The 17,107-nt window shown below is 47.4% G+C and overlaps 1 protein-coding gene across 3 annotated transcripts in view; it reads right to left on the bottom strand.

Moving 5' to 3' along the window:
• The window catches only part of EFNB1 (ephrin B1), a 130,996-nt gene that overhangs the window by 43,669 nt on the left and 70,220 nt on the right, over window positions 1-17,107 (bottom strand). For all 3 annotated transcript variants that reach the window (XM_061598330.1, XM_061598331.1, XM_061598332.1), the window contains one exon: window positions 11,480-11,757. In XM_061598330.1, coding sequence (XP_061454314.1) covers window positions 11,480-11,757 — 278 coding nt within the window. The remainder of the gene's footprint in view (window positions 1-11,479; window positions 11,758-17,107) is intronic.

Raw genomic sequence — 17,107 nt, forward strand, 5'->3', positions numbered from 1 at the left:
CAAGAACAAGCAGCATTCACAGTCAGAAGGATCAGTTAGGGAATAAAATTTCTGAATGCTTCCCCTGAGTTATTATAAAAACAAATATAAAAACACAAAGCCTCCTAGAAACATAAAAGTCTCAGACGCAGATAGTAATAGCGATTGTATGTGTGTGGGGGTTGCTTCCTGGTGGGGGGCAGTGATGCTAGTTCTTTTTGTAAGGATGGGGGTGGGTGGCAGCCGAACAGAATGAGCTAAAAAACAAGCTGCCAGAAGCTGTGCAAAATCAGCCAGCAGCCACAAAGGTCAGAAGGAAAGAGGAATAAAATGCAAAGGGAGGGGAAGGAAGGAAGGAAGGAAGGCTCAGGAAAATCACATTTCGTCTGGTCATGGTCTTCAGACATGCTTCCTGAGACAAAAGCTGTGTGCTACACAATGGCCATTACTTGGGCTTGGCAAGGCCCAATGAAGAGCTTCAAAGTCCTGGGACCGACCACCAGAAGCAGAACTCCTGCATAGGCTTAGGAGGTGGCCAAAGGATGCTTCATGCAGTGTCAGGAAAAGAGCCTTTCCTGCTTCCTTCCTTAGCTAGGAAAGACTAAGACTCAACAACACAGGCCGATGATGATGATGATGATGGCGAGGTCTGTGTGTGTGTGTGTTTTGGAAGCAGAGGAAAGTGAGCTCCCCAAAGCAAGGCACAATTGCAAAAAGCTCTCCTCAAGCATCCCTCTGGGAAGATCCCCAGTTGTGTTCCTGAGGTGATAGAATCCTCGTATGGAGAGATCTGAAAACTACTTAAACTCACAAGAAGCAGTTTGCCTGAAAAGTGACTCCCACACGAAAGTCAGAGTTGCCATATCAGATGGAAAGATTCGCAGGTGAGTTTGAACATACTGTTTACTCCCCAGATGAATCTGCGGTGGTAAAGTCAAGTCACCCTCCATAGGCGAAATTTTTCACTGCCTCAGAAATGAATACACAAATCAACTCTCAGACAAAACACAAAAGAAGTTCAGCTGAAGTGACAATTTTAGCTGCACACAGCCGATCGATGGACAACAGACTGAGGGGGCTATGCAAGACCCCAGGATGCTTTAAAGGGCCCGGAAGGGTGAAAGCAGGAGAAGCAGATAGCAATCAATGGCAGCTTCAGAACACATAACCCAATCTATGGTCTTGCAAGGTGTCGTGAAACTCTCTTTAGGATTCTCACATCCTTGGAAGGCTCCCTAATGCTTTGAGAAGAATGGCTTGAATCCTGCAAGGACATGCTGAAGAACTGGGTATGTGATCAGCATCAGCATCACATTCCTGGAAAGGTGGTGGGAAAATAAGCTAAACCTTCAAGTCGATCATGACTTATGGCGACCCTATGAATCAGCGACATCCAATAGCATCTGTTGAAACCACCCTGTTCAGATTTTGTAAGTTCAGGTCTGTGGTTTCCTTGATGGAATCAATCCATTTCTTGTTTGGCCTTCCTCTTTTTCTACTCCCTTCTGTTCTTCCCAGCATTATCGTGTTTTCTAGTGAATCATGTCTTCTCGTGATGTGTCCAAAGTATGATAACCTCAGTTTCATCATTTTAGCTTCTGGTGACAGTTCTGGTTTAATTTGTTCTAACACCAAATTATTTGTCTTTTTCGCAGTCCATGGTATCCGCAAAGCTCTCCTCCAACACCACATTTCAAATGCGTTGATTTTTCTCTTATCCGCTTTTTTCACTCCAACTTTCACATCTATACATAGAGATCGGGAATACCATGGTCTGAATGATCCTGACTTTAGTGTTCAGTGATACTTCTTTGCATTTGAGGACCTTTTCTAGTTCTTTCGTAGCTGCCCTCCCCAGGCCTAGCCGCTTTCTGATTTCTTGACTATTGTCTCAATTTTGGTTAATGACAGACAGACTCAAAACCCACTACATATGACTGGCCGGAGGGTGAAAGCTGAGTATCAAGGCAGAGTCCACCCCTGCCCCCAGCAAGGAGGAAGAGATCAGGCAGTCTGCACAATCAGAGCTTATGGGTTCAGTCTGCTCACCACCCCATAGCAGCCTCTTCTCCTCACAATGGGAGAAATTCTCAATCCAGAAACTCAGTTCTGTGCACCAATGAATAGGCACTTAGGTGCTGTTGCAACAGAAGACACTGAAGACAGACTTCTATAGGGCAGGGAGACCTGAACCAGGAGGGTGAAACAGCACAAAGATAGTCAGAAGAACAGCTCTTCTTATATTCTTAAGGTGAAGTTGTTGAAGTTTATTTCTTCTTCCACTGTAAGAGGCTTCTGTACGGCAGCTGCTGGGACTCACCAGTGAGGAGATCGCTCTTGTACTCAGGACCAGCCGTTTCTGAACTTCTGGCCAGTGTGGGACCAGGATGCTGGTCTAGATGCTGTCTTAGTTCTTTTTGTTTGGGTTTTAAATTTTGTATACTGCATGCTTTTAAAATATGTTGTAAGTTGCCTAGAGACCACTGGGTATGAGGTGACTAACAAATTAATTGAATAAATAAATAAATAAATAAATAAATAAATAAATAAAGGACCTTTGGACTGATCTAGGAGAGCTCTTTTGATGTTCATAAGAAGTTGCTGAAGCTTATTTTGCTAGGCCAAACATAAATAATTACTTTTTAAGAAACATACAAGACTATTTCTAAGACTGAAATAGAAAGGAATGTATCTGAACATTTGCAAAATATTTTCAAGCTTGCTTCACTAACTGTCAGAGCTGAAACTAATTTAAATTTGCATCTGAGCGCAACATAATGAATAAAAAACCAGCTGAAAGGTTTAAAAGATAATGCTAAACACTATAGCAAATTTGCAGGGCACTGAGCATCTCATGGAGATCACATTTTCAAACCTTAATTAAAATGATTTGATGATAAATAAATTTGAAAGTTAAGTTTATTATGGAGAGCGCTTCCAGACCCGTGACTTTTAGTGATTCTCAGTCACTTCTACAGAATTGCAACTGACTCGCCACACTTTGGGGGTAGAGTGCTATTTAGGTGTATGTCCCATTATGTCCTGTCAACACACTAATGAGCATGACACAGCAATGTGGGTGGGCAAGTAATAACGCACCACAGCATATAATTTCAGTTCTACATGTTGTGCTAATGTGCTTTTTCATGTTAACTGCTACTACACTTTTAAAAAATGTAGACAAAAGCATTTTAGTCCAAATTAAAAGAACAAACAGAAATGGCACTGATGGCATACCCAAGCTCCACAGGTCTGGTGATAGGCTCAGGCGCCTGAAATATCACTGCATGTATCTCAGTCACATTACGTCAATGCCCCATAAAAGGTGAACAAAGAGCAATTCCAGAGTAAATTCCTAATTACTACCCAGGTGAAATAAAATTTTAAAATCCTCCAAACTAGACCAGCTCTTCTTCACTGACATGATATCCACTGTGCTTGTTAGTCCTTTCTTGCGTATTCAGCATGGCATTACAACCCTCATGGCAACAGCAAGCTGACAACACCGAATCTGGTTCCCTGCCCACTGGAAAACGTCTGTCCATCTACTGCTCCTGACTGTCTATACCAGACTGAGCCCTGCTCCAGAAAGAGGCGGAGTGAGGGGAAATGTGCATGAGGGCCAGACCAGCAACCTGCGTCTTCCGTCCACCTTCTAGTTAGTGACTAGTGTCCTGTTCTTGATTTCTCCCGTGTATTTCATGAATGGAACAGAAACATCCCCCCCAATGCTGTCCCTACGGAGCCCCAAACCCCTCCTCCCGACACCACTGTCTCATCTACCCAAACAAGACCCATAGGTCTTCCAGGCAAGTTGGCCCTGTGGGTAGGTGGGTACCATTTCAAAACAAGCTGCTTGGAGGTCCTAGATTTCAACTTCCTACCTAGCAACCTAGACAGCTGGTATAGCACAGTGGGGAGGACAGCCTGGCTGGGACTCCAGCATCTGTGAGTTCAAATCCCCACTCGTGTCTCCTGGGTGTCAAGGGCCAGCTAAAGATCACCCCATAGGGAGTGACTCAGGGGTTATGTGCCCTGCCACCTGTGCAGCCGTGGGCAAGCTGCATAGTCCTAAGGAGCCCAGTTGCCCCCCAGCTGGCAGTTGTGGACAAGGAAGGGGCTGGCTTGTGCAGCTGTGGCAAGCTGAGCAGGCCCAAGCCAGCTGGGGAGTACTAGTCTCAGAGGAAGGCAATGGCAAACCCCTCTGAACACCGCTTACCATGAAAACCCTATATGTAGGGTAGCCATAAGTCGGGATTGACTTGAAGGCAGTCCGTTTCCATACCTAGCAACCTAAGTTTTGTTTCTGGGACTGCACCACTACAGATGCTCACATCACACCCTTGATGGCATGAACCATCACTGCTGGCCCCCTCACAGCCTCTGGAGATGAAATGTGACTCCCTTGACCCTCTGCAAGAGCAAGGGGAAGCTGGGCGTCCTGATCAATGGACGCAACATCATCCTGGCAAGCTTCACAATCCTGGCTCTTTCAGGACATACAGCCAGGCGCAAGCAACCTCTCAAACGAGCCCCTTGGCCAAAGCACAACCTTACAGCACATGCCAGAACATTTGTATCTCTTTTCAAGAAAACAATTAAAAATCCCCTCTCTTGCAGAAAAGATGGTTTTAATGAAAGCCTTTTAGTATGCAGGAGCTCGGCACTACGGGGACTCCAGGAGGATGGAGAGAAAAAGTCACATGAACATTCAAAGGCCATTTTGATTGTTTAGAAATCTAAGCTCCAAGCAGTGAAGCAGAGCCCCAGCGAAGAAGATAAAGTGGCCCTTCACAAACCTTGACATTCCCAAGGGGGCAGCTGTGCCTGGGGAGATGGAAAACAGCTGCAGGAGAATGAGCCCCAGGAACCCGCCGTGGCCCAAAGGCTAAGGATTTCCCAGCCGGCTTTTGGAAACCGGCGGCTGCCTGAGCTTCTCCTTTCTGTTTTGCCGCAGCTTCCCTAGGGCTTAAATCCACCAGTAAATGGAAAGGCAGGGAAGAAAGCTAACATCTCTCAAGACAAAGTTTTGGCGATGGGAAGACAAAACGTGGGTGGTCAGGACTTTGTTTTTCATGTCAATTTTATGCCTCGGCAGCCACAAGATCCCAGGGCTTGCTGCAGAAGGACATCCAGATCGGAGCAGCACCTTCAGCCCATCCAGAGGCCAAAGTTCAGTGCCGAGCGGATGAATGGTCCTGGAGCCAAGGAGGCAGAGGAGGAGGAGGTAAGAAAAATTAAGTCAGAAACATGACAAGACAGAGGCAGAAGGCGTAGCAGGAGTCAGAGCCTCAGATTTCAACAAGCCTTTTAAGTTGAGACCTATCCCAGTCTGTGTTGGGATTGCTTTTTAATATGTTCTTAAACCTTCTTTATAAAAATGCTTTCAATCTTAGAAGATGTTTTGAAAGCTTTTTTTAAGTAACGTTTTTGAAGATGATTGGTTTTAATGTGTTTTAAAGTTTGTTTTTATGATGTTTTAATGTTTTAGTGCTTTTGTTTGCCGTCCTGGGCTCCTGCTGGGAGGAAGGGCGGGATATAAATCTAATAATAATAATGATAATGATAATAATTAATAATAATAAACTCTTCTGAGTAACAGCATGCCCAGGGTGGAGGCAGGGAGATGGAGGGAGGCCTCTTGCAAGAAGCAACAGCATGAAGTCCCGGCTCTTCAATCCCTCACTTTCCTATGCTTTGGAGAAGGCAGCAACAGCTGTTCACATTTTTCACTTGCCTCATGCAGAGGGCTCAACATCTCTCTCTCTCTCTCACACACACACACAAATGCCAGAAGCCAAAGGCCACCAAAGTGAATTGCTAATATTGCTGACACATGAAGCCTCCCTCCTCCGAGAGAAAACAATCAAGGGAGCATGGTGGGCATTTGCATTCTGATCCTGGCAAGCAGCATTCGGGCTGCTTCTGGCCCAGTCTGAGCTTCTGGCTGTGCTACCCTGGAGTTGCTGGATAAGCACAAAGCCTACAGCAGAGGCTCTGGTAGCCGAAACGTAAACAAAGAATATTTGGAGAGGAAGGGTAAGGAGACAGAATGGCTTTGGCAGCCTCTGCCGTGGCTCTTGGGTCACGTTTGCCACTTTAAGACTAGCATCAGGAAACACATCGAGGAAGACAACAGGCTGCCGGCCTGGACAAAGAGATATTGGCAGAGCTGAGCAGTTGGGAAAGAGCCCTGGGATGAAATGCAGAGGCGGCTGCAAGGAAGGGGAAACTGCCCTGGCAGGCTTAGTGGCAGAGGTCCAGAGCCAGCAGCCTTGCAGATCCAGGGCTTTGTATGGCACAGCAGGCTTCCTCCCTTTTGCCAGCACAGAAACTTGCTTTTAGGATGCAAGTCAGCAGCACACGCACAGAATCAGTGAAATCAAGAATAAAGAAGCCTCTTGGATTCCTCTCTTCCTCCCTGCAAAAGAGCGATGTGCCTGTGGGACAGGGATCAGTGCACAAGGTCCACCTGCAAGTCAGGAACAAAAGGGCTTTGTTTCTCTTTGAGTACAGCCGTTCCCAACATAGGGCTCTCCAGATGTTTTGGACTACAGCACAGCTGCAAGGTTGAGGCTAGGGGGAACTGATGCCCAAAATAGCTGGATGGCTTTAAAAGAGGATTAGACAGATTTGTGAAGGAGAATAAGGCTATCAGTGGCTACTGGCCCCGATGGCTGTACTCTGCCTTCACAGCCAGAGGGAGGATGCTCTTTCTTCCTTTAAGGCCCTAGGTGCTGTTCTCTACCCTCAAACAGTTAGCCAGAGGCTCCACCCCATTGCAACAGGCCCATTCCTCATGTCTCTCTCTGGAGGCCAGCTTTGGTTCAGGCTCAGCTCATGCGCTGGTTTCAGCCTTTCAAAGCCCTCAATGACCTGGGACCAGCAGGGTGGGGGGTCCCTCAGGAAGTGCCTCCTTCTCTGCTTTTAAGGCCACCAGCAGAGTATGGGCGAGAGATACCACTTCTCAGTCATGGCACTTAGATTACAGAATAGCCTCTTAAAGGAGGTAACCCCTTTAATGTGTCCCTTTAATATCCAGTTTTAGAAGAGCACTGAAAACAGAGGGCTGGGTCCAGACTAAGCGAGACTCAAAATGATTCATAACAAACTTGTTCCATTGGTTTTGACGAGGCTAAAATGTGACAGCTTTGCTCCAGATTCAACCCAGTGCGACTCCTTACGGCAAGGCCCCTCAATGCGCTTTACCTTATTGGTGCTTTTACTGCCACTTAAATCTGCCATTTCTTCTGATGTTTTGGGTTTAGGGTTTTGCTTTTTAAATGTGCTGTTTTATTGTTTACTTAAAAAAAAACTTTTTAAAAACTTGTGAGCGCTCTCCAGTACACACCACAGTAGAAAAGTGTAGCATAAATTAAACAAACAAACCCAAACCTGCTGCTGGTTTGTTTGCATCTCTTCCACCGTTCACCTGCCAGGAAAGGTCTGGCAGGGTTGGTGCAAATGGGGCACGCAGCTGAGGGATGCGACGCCTGAGCCCAAGGCTTGTTCTCCCCCTCATGGTAAAAACAGCCTCCGCATCACAGAAACCTGCCCTCAGGAAGGTGGCAGCTACTGCGGTCAGCTGCGCTGCGTGCCTCCCCAGCGCTCCTCCGCACTGAAAAGAGGCACTGGAAACACAGGACATGACAGACCCTGCTTCTTCCCACTGCGAAGACACTCTGGCCCAAGTGTCCAGGCCCAACCTGGCCCTGAGGCAGCAGCAGCAGAGGGGCTATGCATCTGGGTCCCAGTGAGCAAAGGTAAAGAGCTGAAGGAAGGGTGTGCCACAAATTCTCCTCGGGAAGGGGAACATGACTTCTGCCTTTTAAAAAACTTTTATTTATGAACTGCAAGCAAACACAACATAAACACACATCCCCAAACCCACATATTGCTACTCTTTTCCCTTTTTAATCTGCGTGTTTACAGTTGTTAAAATAAAAATGCTCAAATACACAAAGCATATCATACACATGGTACACGGAGGTTACATGGAGGTTTCACGGGGGAGCCACCTCTTCTGTTCTCCAAATACCTCTTCCCAGTTCCCCAACATGCAGCAAGGAGCAGAGCCCTTGGCCACCCTGAACCCAAGGAGCCCCTGAATGCTCCAGCAGGGATGAGGGTGGGTGGGAAAAGAGAAGAATACATGCCCTTTTTATCCCTCCCAAAACCATTCTCCACCTCCACCAAGTCCCTAATAATAATAATAATAATAATAATAATAATAATAATAATAATAATAATAATAATATGCACAGTATTAAAAAACAGGTCTAGCAAGAAAACCAAACAGCAGTATAAGCAACATAACTGAAACCGTATCAACAATGAGAGCTTCGGCTAGGGGCAGTATATAAATGTAATAAATAAATAGAATAAAATGCCTAGAAATGAAATAAAAGTTTTAAGAACTCCTTGGAGGTGGGCAGATAGCGCCAGACAAACTCTCTTGTGAGGGCATTATTATTATTGTTGTTGTTGTTATTATTACATTCATATATAAATATAATTGTATTTATTACATTTATATAAATTTATTAAATTTATTATTTAAATTGATATTATATTCTGTGGTTTAAGCACAGGAGTCTTTTCATATCTGTGTTATAGAAATGCATTCTGTTTATTTAGTACCTGGACTTTATTCTTTTGCATCCAAGTCCAGCTTTCACGGAGCTGCTGTCCTCCAGATGTTTTTGACCACAATTACGTGCCCTCCTCTAAAACAGCACACCATGAGCTTTTGAATGACAACAGGTGGGGGCTGGGGAACTCTGTCGCTGAAAGAGGTCAGGCCACACTGACTGCTTCTACTTTCAGTGTGCTGTGCAGAGAAAATCCATTGGAAATGCAGACCAGCACACCCAGAGCGGCAAGACGCACAATTTTTGTCCAGGTGTAATTATCTAAAAGTTAAGACACAGCCTAGCTTGTGCCTGTGTGCATCCTGTATTCAGCTACGTCACAGAGCTGAAATGTTGAGTGCATCCTGAGACTTTCAAGCCACCAGGAATATTATCCAACAAAGCACATCTGGCCACTAAAATTTCCCCAGCCATATTTCAATTATTTCAAAATCGGGGAGGACCTTTGTCTTCAGATCAACGGCACTGCCATGGGCACTTGGCATGGCTCCACAGTATTCCAAGACATTCATGGCTGATTTAGAGCAACAATTTCTCAGCCCCTCTTATTTATTTATTTATTTATTTATTTATGTATGTATTTATTTATGTATTTATTTATTTATTATTTGTTTGTTAAGTTTACATCCCACCCTTTCTCCCAGAAACATTGGTGGCACTGTTCTACTGCCCATGTGTGGCAAAACAAAAATGTGTGTTTCTGTGGAATGAAGTTCATAAGCCCCTGGATAACCACTCTAGCACACCTTTGCTCCAGGCTGCCGATTGGCATGTGATCACAAACAAGCAAGCAAGGAGCCAACCATGCATGAGGTGACAGGTGCACTGTGGCACGCCCCGCGTGCCTTTTCCTACAGCTGCCTCACTCCTGGGTCAGTGTTAGTGTGCCAACCTGGTGGGGACAGGGAAAAGAAACAGAAAAGAGCAGCAGAGCTAGCAAGACACACTGTACTGAACTCCAACGGAGCCAGACGAGGCAGGATGGAGACGATAATCTGCTTTTGCAACCAGGCTGCACCTAAGATGCGGAGGACTCCTCCACTGTGCCTACATATGAAAGGGCAATGAATGCTCCCTTGCTCCAGAGCACTGAGAGGCTTCTTCCATTAAGATCAATGCAGTACGTTCAAGGGAGCTAAAATCCTGCCTTGACATGGGACTGAAGAGTTTCCATTTCCACCGAACACACTGCAAGATGGCACAATTCACAAGCCACCATTTTGCCCTGCACCGTCCCCCCACCCTGCCCAGCCCAGCCCCATTTTGCTGTCTGTGGCAGGCAGTACAAACAGGAAGTTAACAAGTCACAAGCAGGATGCCATTTGTGATGGAGAGCCACAGTCCACTTGGTGGTGCAGACGTTTTGTAAGCCTTGCAGGCACGGTTGCATTCTGACTTAGAACAAGATTGTTCCATGCCCCTTAGAATACACGAGGATAAAATGGGATAATCCCCAACAACCCTGTGAAGTCGGTGAGTCTGACAGAGAACTTGACTTGCCCTAAGTTAACTATTGAGCTTCAGGATTGAATCCTAGTCTCAGTGGGCCAAGCCTAACACTATGTTCTGCTGCACCACTGTGGGGCTGACAGACAGATTTGCCCATTTCATAGCAAAACGGTTGGGCTCAACTGTATTCTGGGCTCTCCCAATGCAAATCCCTGTATCAACCACTATGACAGGAAACTCTCTGAAGATAGTCAGCAAGTGGGAATGAGGGGTGGGAAGCCCTCCAGTTACCCGGCTGCAACCTGCCCTGGGCCCTTGAGGCAAAGGAAGGACAAGCACACATCTAAGGCTGATTGTGTCAGAAAGTTTTGGAAATAAACGTTTCTCTCATGAGCTATTTAAATAGCATGCTCCATTTCAGCTCCTCTCTGGGAAGCTCGGAAGTCACTGGGCTGGTTTCTTGCCATCAGGGAGATCCCTGATCTAACAAGCTCTTGTTACTCCCACATAAAAGAGCCCTTGAGAGAGACGCTGCTCTCAAGAGGCCTCTGCATTCCAAGGGCAGCTGCAGCAAAGTCAGCAAGCAGGATGGAAAGCGTGTTTCCTCTGGAAAACCATCCCTTGCCCCTATAACTTGAGCGGCTGGGGGTGGGGTGGAGTGGGGAGAAACAAAAACTGAACAGCAGCGCGACACAGTGGCTGCACAAACCCCATGGACAACGGGTAATACAAGGCTTGGTATTGTTCCAGACCTTGCACTCTAGGGATGGCTGAAAGCAGCAAAGTCACCAGAAGTGTTGCCAACATCCAGTCCTATTGAAGGCTGACTCTAAAACTGTGTCCCATGTTTGACTTCAGGTCTGCTCTCCAGGCCACAGTGAAAACAGAGGAAAATGCTGAAAGCCTTTTCGAGGAGAAAACAATAAATGAATTAAAAACCAGCTCTTGCTGCCTCATGCAAACTATTAGGTAACACACAAGAGTGAACCTGCCCCTTGACAGTAGCATCTTTTCTCTCTCTCTCTCTCTCTCTCTCACACACACACACACACACTCACACAAACACACACAGAGCTTTATACAAGTCTAGCAATGACTGCCAAGCCATTCTTTTTCCTTGCATATTCAGTACAGCTGCACTGGAGTGCAGAAGGAGATTAAGCCCTTTTTAAGTAAACTCTCCAGCAATTGTTGCAAAACAAGAACATACAGTAATCTGTGAAGAACAAGCAGTGCAGTCTACAAGGCAAAGAAGAGCACAGAGCACCTGGGAGCAGAAAAGTGAAGATGTGCCCTTGGGACAGGAGCCAGACGACTGATGAAGAGAGCGCCTGGTGACAAAACAGGGTGCATGTTTCCAACAGAAAAGAGTAGGGGAACGAAGGTGGAGGGAGACTCACATGTGATGAAGTAATCTTGATGTCTTTTGAACTCCAAACCCATGTAGTTGGGGCTGAACTCCTGGAACTTGATGGTGAAACGGATTTCCTGCTCAGGTCTGTTGCAGGTCACCAGCACGTTCGGGTCCATAACTGTGCTGCAGGAGTCTGCTTGGTCTCGCTTCACTAGGTACAGCTTGTAATACTCGTATGGTTTGGATGGCTCTGACTTCGGACAGATTATATCCAGTTTGTCCCCAATTTCTGGATAGATGACCAGACCCTTCCCAGACATGAACCTGAGAGAGAGAGGGAGGGGGGGGGGAGATATCAGAGTAGTGTTAACGGACCCCAGCCAGCATCCTCTACTCCAGATCACTACAAGCTTCCTGCATGAATTGCATTCAACCAAAGCTTGACCCACAGGTGGGAAACATCTGTCATGTGAGAACAAAAGGAGAAGCCTCATTGCATAAATGGCATCCAGCCAAGGGGCCCATCTTCAAGACAGTACTACCAACAAGCAGTTCATCTCCAACAGCTGCCCAGGGTTTGGAGGGAGGTGACTCTCCAAGCTCTGCCAACCCAAGATCCAGGTATTTTCTGCAGATTCATGCATACAGAGCACAAGCATGAAAAATCAGGACCCAGAGATTTCTATACCTGATAGTTACTAAGGTTTTTTTTAACTTTGACTTGCACAACATACTAAACTGCAGGAATCTGGGCTGGGGGCGTGCATGAAATTCCAAGATAACTCAGGACCACGTATACCATCATGGCCAAGACGCGCTGCCAGCTATGCTACCTGTGCACACTTAGACTATGCAGGCTAGCTGGCCTCTGGTTCCCAATGCCTACTTCCCATGTGATCTTTGATGGTGCAGAAGCTGGCCAACCTTGGGTAGTCTACTTGGACGTGGTGGTGGAGACAGGCACCTCTCCTTCAGTATCACTCCACCAATGGCTCTCCTAAGAACCTGCCTTCTACTGAGTGAGGTTACTGATCCACCTAGTCCACTACCAGCCATTCCTGACTGGCAGGGCTCTTCAGGATCTTTCTGACTGGACAGACCCCTCTCGCCCTGTCAACCACTAGTCGACATCCTTTCAAGCAGGACTGGCAGGGATTGAACTTGAGACTGCCCGCATGCAAAAGAGATGCCCTTCCACCAAGCTACAGCCTCTCCCCTCTCCCCTTCCGCCTCATCTAACGTTGCTTTTCCAATTGCCAGCAGGGAAAAGATGGGGATGTGGGTAAAACAAAAATATGAAGAGCCCAACAAGTCTTGCCATTCTGGACTGGGAAAAGAAGGAAGCTGCATCTTACCTGAAAGCGGCAGGATTGCGCCGTTGGGCGGAGAATGTTAAAACAGGGTGAATGTTAAGAAGGGAACAGCAATTCCCTCTTCCTCGCACACCAAGGACTGGGGGAAAAAGAACATCGGCTTTGAGAACAGAGCTGCAGAAACTCTCAGCGCCGAACTGTGAACGATGCCACCATCATGGAGATGGGGAAGAGGAGGGGACAGCAGGCATCATGGCCGGAAGGCAGGACATAAGCAAGGGGGAGGCTGGCAGGCGCTGCGGAGGTGATTAACACTCAGACTCCATTATTACAGGGCAATTACTTGGCTACATTTCTGAGCAACATGAATTAGAGGGCCGAGGGAGAGCACTGGCGGTAGAGGAGGAGCGGAACATCTACTTAGGCTAAGTAGCATAATCTGCTCTTGATGAAAGATAACTTGGGAACAGATGTTAGTGCAAAATTATCCCAGCTGCACAGCAACCGCAATACCCTTGACGCAAACTGGGTGCTCCAGAAACCGATGGCATGGACCCAGATGGCTGGCTTCTCCCTCCCTCTCAGGCGGCAGCTATTTCCTCTTTCCTAAAACACACTGCTCACAGAAAGAGGGGGAGACAGACAGACAGACAGACAGACAGAGAGGCGGGCACCCTTCTGCAGCCAAGCCTGCAGCTGCCCTCCAAGGACACACAGCTCAAGAGCATTTGGCTGCTTCAGTACAGAGAAAGGAAAACTGCAGCCACAGAACATCAGGAGCAAGCAGTTGTGTGCTAACACTCAGCTTGGGGGCTTGATCTGCCCCTCCAAGCACATTTTGCTGCCCCCCACCCCACCCAGACCCCACTGATTTGGCAGTGGTTGCAAAAAGAAAACAAAAGTTAAAGCAGGCACAGCGCTGAGATGGGCTCCTATGTGCCCATCAGTGCAATCACTCGCATGGATGTGCTGAGGAGTGGGTCTGCTTGTGTGTACATGTTGGTATATGTGGGTGAGGATGTGAGGTGACAACTCCCACAACGGACATCTGGCTCCTGGTGAGTTGGCGAAGAGTAAATGTGGCCCTCAGGTCAAAAAAATGTTAGCCGCTCATGTTCTTCTGAAGGGTTTCTTCTTCTGAAGGGTGCACTTACACCTGCTCTCTCCATGGGCAGTTTAATCCCCCCCCTCCAAATAATGATGCGTAACGAAACTATAAGGCCAGACATGGGTAGCCTCCAGCCTGGCCCACAAGGCCATTTTCCTGAAGCCACACCCACCTGATGTCATGTATGACTCCAGGTGTGGACCAGGTAAAGACGGAAAAATCAAGAGCCTTAAAGCACACTCCCAACGGTTCCCTGGCAAACAGTGCCTTTTAAATTTGGCAGCAAATGCAAACACTGCTCTGGGAACTCCAAAGTGCAACTGATCCATGTGGAAAGCAGGGTTCCAAGATGCTGCCCATAAGCTGGTCAGTGGTGACCTCAAGCCCCATTGACCCTTTTTGCAGACACAATCTGAATCCAATCTTTCTCCTTCACAGTGTGGCTTGACTTCAAGTCATGCTGCAAAGTACAAATGGCTTGCCTGATGCCATGGTGGCATCAGATGATTGGCAGGTGGCCCTAGCCACCTGCAAAATAGCCCCCTCAAGGTGGGGAGCCAATAGCCCTTTCTGACTGTTCAAGTGCTTCACATATATTGTCTCTGTAATCCCTACAACAATCTTCTAAGGTAAGTGAGGTGGGAGGTGGAGAAAATACAGCTTGATCAAAGTTTATAACCAAGGTGAGATTTCAAATTACAGGAGGTGATGCAGAGGTAGTTGCTGCTGGAAAAAAATGTGGCCAAAGGGGGAGTTCTTTGAGTTAACACTACCGGAGCACGACTATGCTTCTCAGGCTTGATTCCATCTGAAGAGGCGGTGACTGTAATGGTTAGTGCTGGACTAGGACCTGAGAGATCAAGGGTTCGAATCCTCACTAAACCATGAAGCTCACTGGGTGACATCTCAGATTAATCTACCTCACAGGTTTGTTCTGAACAGGGAGGGGAAAGAGCCATAAGCTCCATGGAGTTAAGATGGGATATAAATGCAATCAATAAAATAATAAATGCAGCCTGAATGTGTCTGTGGGCATGAGATCAAGCTTGCCAGAAGCCTCCTGCCCTGACCGCAGGGAGAAAGAGCTGCTGTCCAGGGAACTGACCTCAGTGGACTACTGGGCCAAGGGGCTGTGTGTGCCAGAGCACAAAGGCAGTGAGGGTGACCTCTGAAGTCTCCAATTCAAACCTCACCCAGTCATAAACTGTGATGGCCTAAAGCAAGCCTCCATGTGACCTACCTTACAAAACCGTTGTAAGGATTACTGCGATCACACCCACAAAGCACTTAGTGCAAAATGAAGAAAAAGTGAAACAAAGCCAGTTTCCTTACGCTTGTTTTGAGCACTGCACGACGTCTCCAGCAACCTGCCGCCCTGCTCTAAACAGCAAGAGCCGCCGTTATCAAGCCAAGCTCAGCATTGTGAAAAGAGCTGCGCAATGGCAGGGGCCCCCCATCCCCACCTTCTTCTCCAGCCCAAGCTGATGGTCCCTGTTAGCACCCGCAGCCCCCCCACACGCACACCTGAGCCATGACAAATCCTCTCATCTAGCAGACAGACGCTCTTGCCTGGCCATGTCAGGTATCTCCTCCATCGCAACAAGGATGCAGATGGGGACAGATATGCAAACTTGGCTCACAAACTTGGCAGCAGGGCATTAGCCCCGCCGTTCTTCTCCTTGCCCTGGCCCGTTGGGGGGCAGGGGTTGAGGGCGTGTCTCCCGTGAAGTCAACTGACAGAGCCAGGCAAGTTGCACCCACTCCTGAATTACACACCCTTCACCAGGTCCCTGGAAAACCAACCCTAACCACTCTGCTTCGGAGAGGTTTCCCAAGAGGTGTCTTCCTTAAAGCTCCTAGCACAGGAGAAGAACCCAAACACTGGGCAACATCCACAGGCAGCCGGGGGTGTGTGTTATCTGTCAAATACAGGTCACAACAACCTTCAATTACGTTGCACAATATTTCAGCAATCTTGAAATTCTGGGCTACTTCATTAAACTCAAGAGACGGAAAAAGGTTCAGACAAAGGGCGAGGAGACCTCAATTAGAACTAACCCTGAATAGATGGGCTGAAAATCCTCTCTCTTCCCCAAGTACTCAGAGCACTTCCAAATGGAGCCACACGTTTCCCCAATGCCAAGAAAACAGCAAGCAGACCCTTTATAAGCTGGCAATGGTGCTAGTCCTCTGCTGCCAGCAGAATCAGCATTAGGCAGCGGCACCACCAAACAAGGAGGAAGCAGGACTCACCCCCACCTTCAGACAAACATGCAAATCACACAAATCAAAGTTGTCTGTGAAAAGCATCCCCAAGCTGCAGAGGCAAAACGCGCCCAAATGTTGCCTGCCAGGATGATTTGGGTTTGCTTTTGCAAAAGCATGCCTGCCTCCCAGCCAGCAACAGCTTGGAATCTGCTAGTCCCCTCCTGCAATTACACAGAGGAAATCTTGCATTCCAAGCCCTTCCACGGCTATTCACACAGTCTGCCTGCTGGGCTCTGAATTCCTGGAACAGCTATGGAAACCACAGGAAAGTTCAACAAAAGAAACACCTGCTTGCAATGGGCCCCACAAGATCCATAATCAGAACTGGTATAGGTCTGGAACTGGGAACATCTGAAGAGTGGGGGGGGGGGAGGGGGGAGAGAGAGAGAGAGAGAGAGATGGCCATCTTTAGCTTCCTATTCCCAACACACTCTGCCATTTAAACATAACATATTCTATGTAGGAGTAGCAAAAAAGTCAAAAACTAATTTACTCAGTAGTTAAGTCCCACCTCTTCATAGTAGTAGTAGCAGTAGTAGTAATAGTAGTAGTACCACCCGCCCTTCACCAGCAGCTCCCAGGGCGGGTTACAACAAGTTAAAATTCAATATTAAAAACTGGTAAAACAAATTACAGTCTCCAGAGTAGGGTGGGTCCAGAAAGCATACATCTCAGGTGTCAAAGGCCAGGGTAAAGAGGTGCATCTTCAACATTCGGCAAAAACTGAACAGCAAGGGTATCGGAAGCACCTCAGTGGGGAGTTTCATAACTTTGTGGCTGCCGCAGAGAATGCCCTTGCCTGCCCCCCTGAGCTTCTGAGGGTGGCAGAACTACCATAAGGGCCCCCTCTGCTGACCTCAGCACCTGAGATGGTCTGTAGAGAAGACGGTGGTCTTGGGCCGCAAGTTGTTTATGGCTTTAAATGCTAGTCTGAACACCTTGAACTGGGCTCAGAAACGGACTGTCAACCAATTCAGCTATTTTA

This window comes from Rhineura floridana, chromosome 16 (genome assembly GCF_030035675.1).
Source record: "Rhineura floridana isolate rRhiFlo1 chromosome 16, rRhiFlo1.hap2, whole genome shotgun sequence".
NCBI lineage: Eukaryota > Metazoa > Chordata > Lepidosauria > Squamata > Rhineuridae > Rhineura > Rhineura floridana.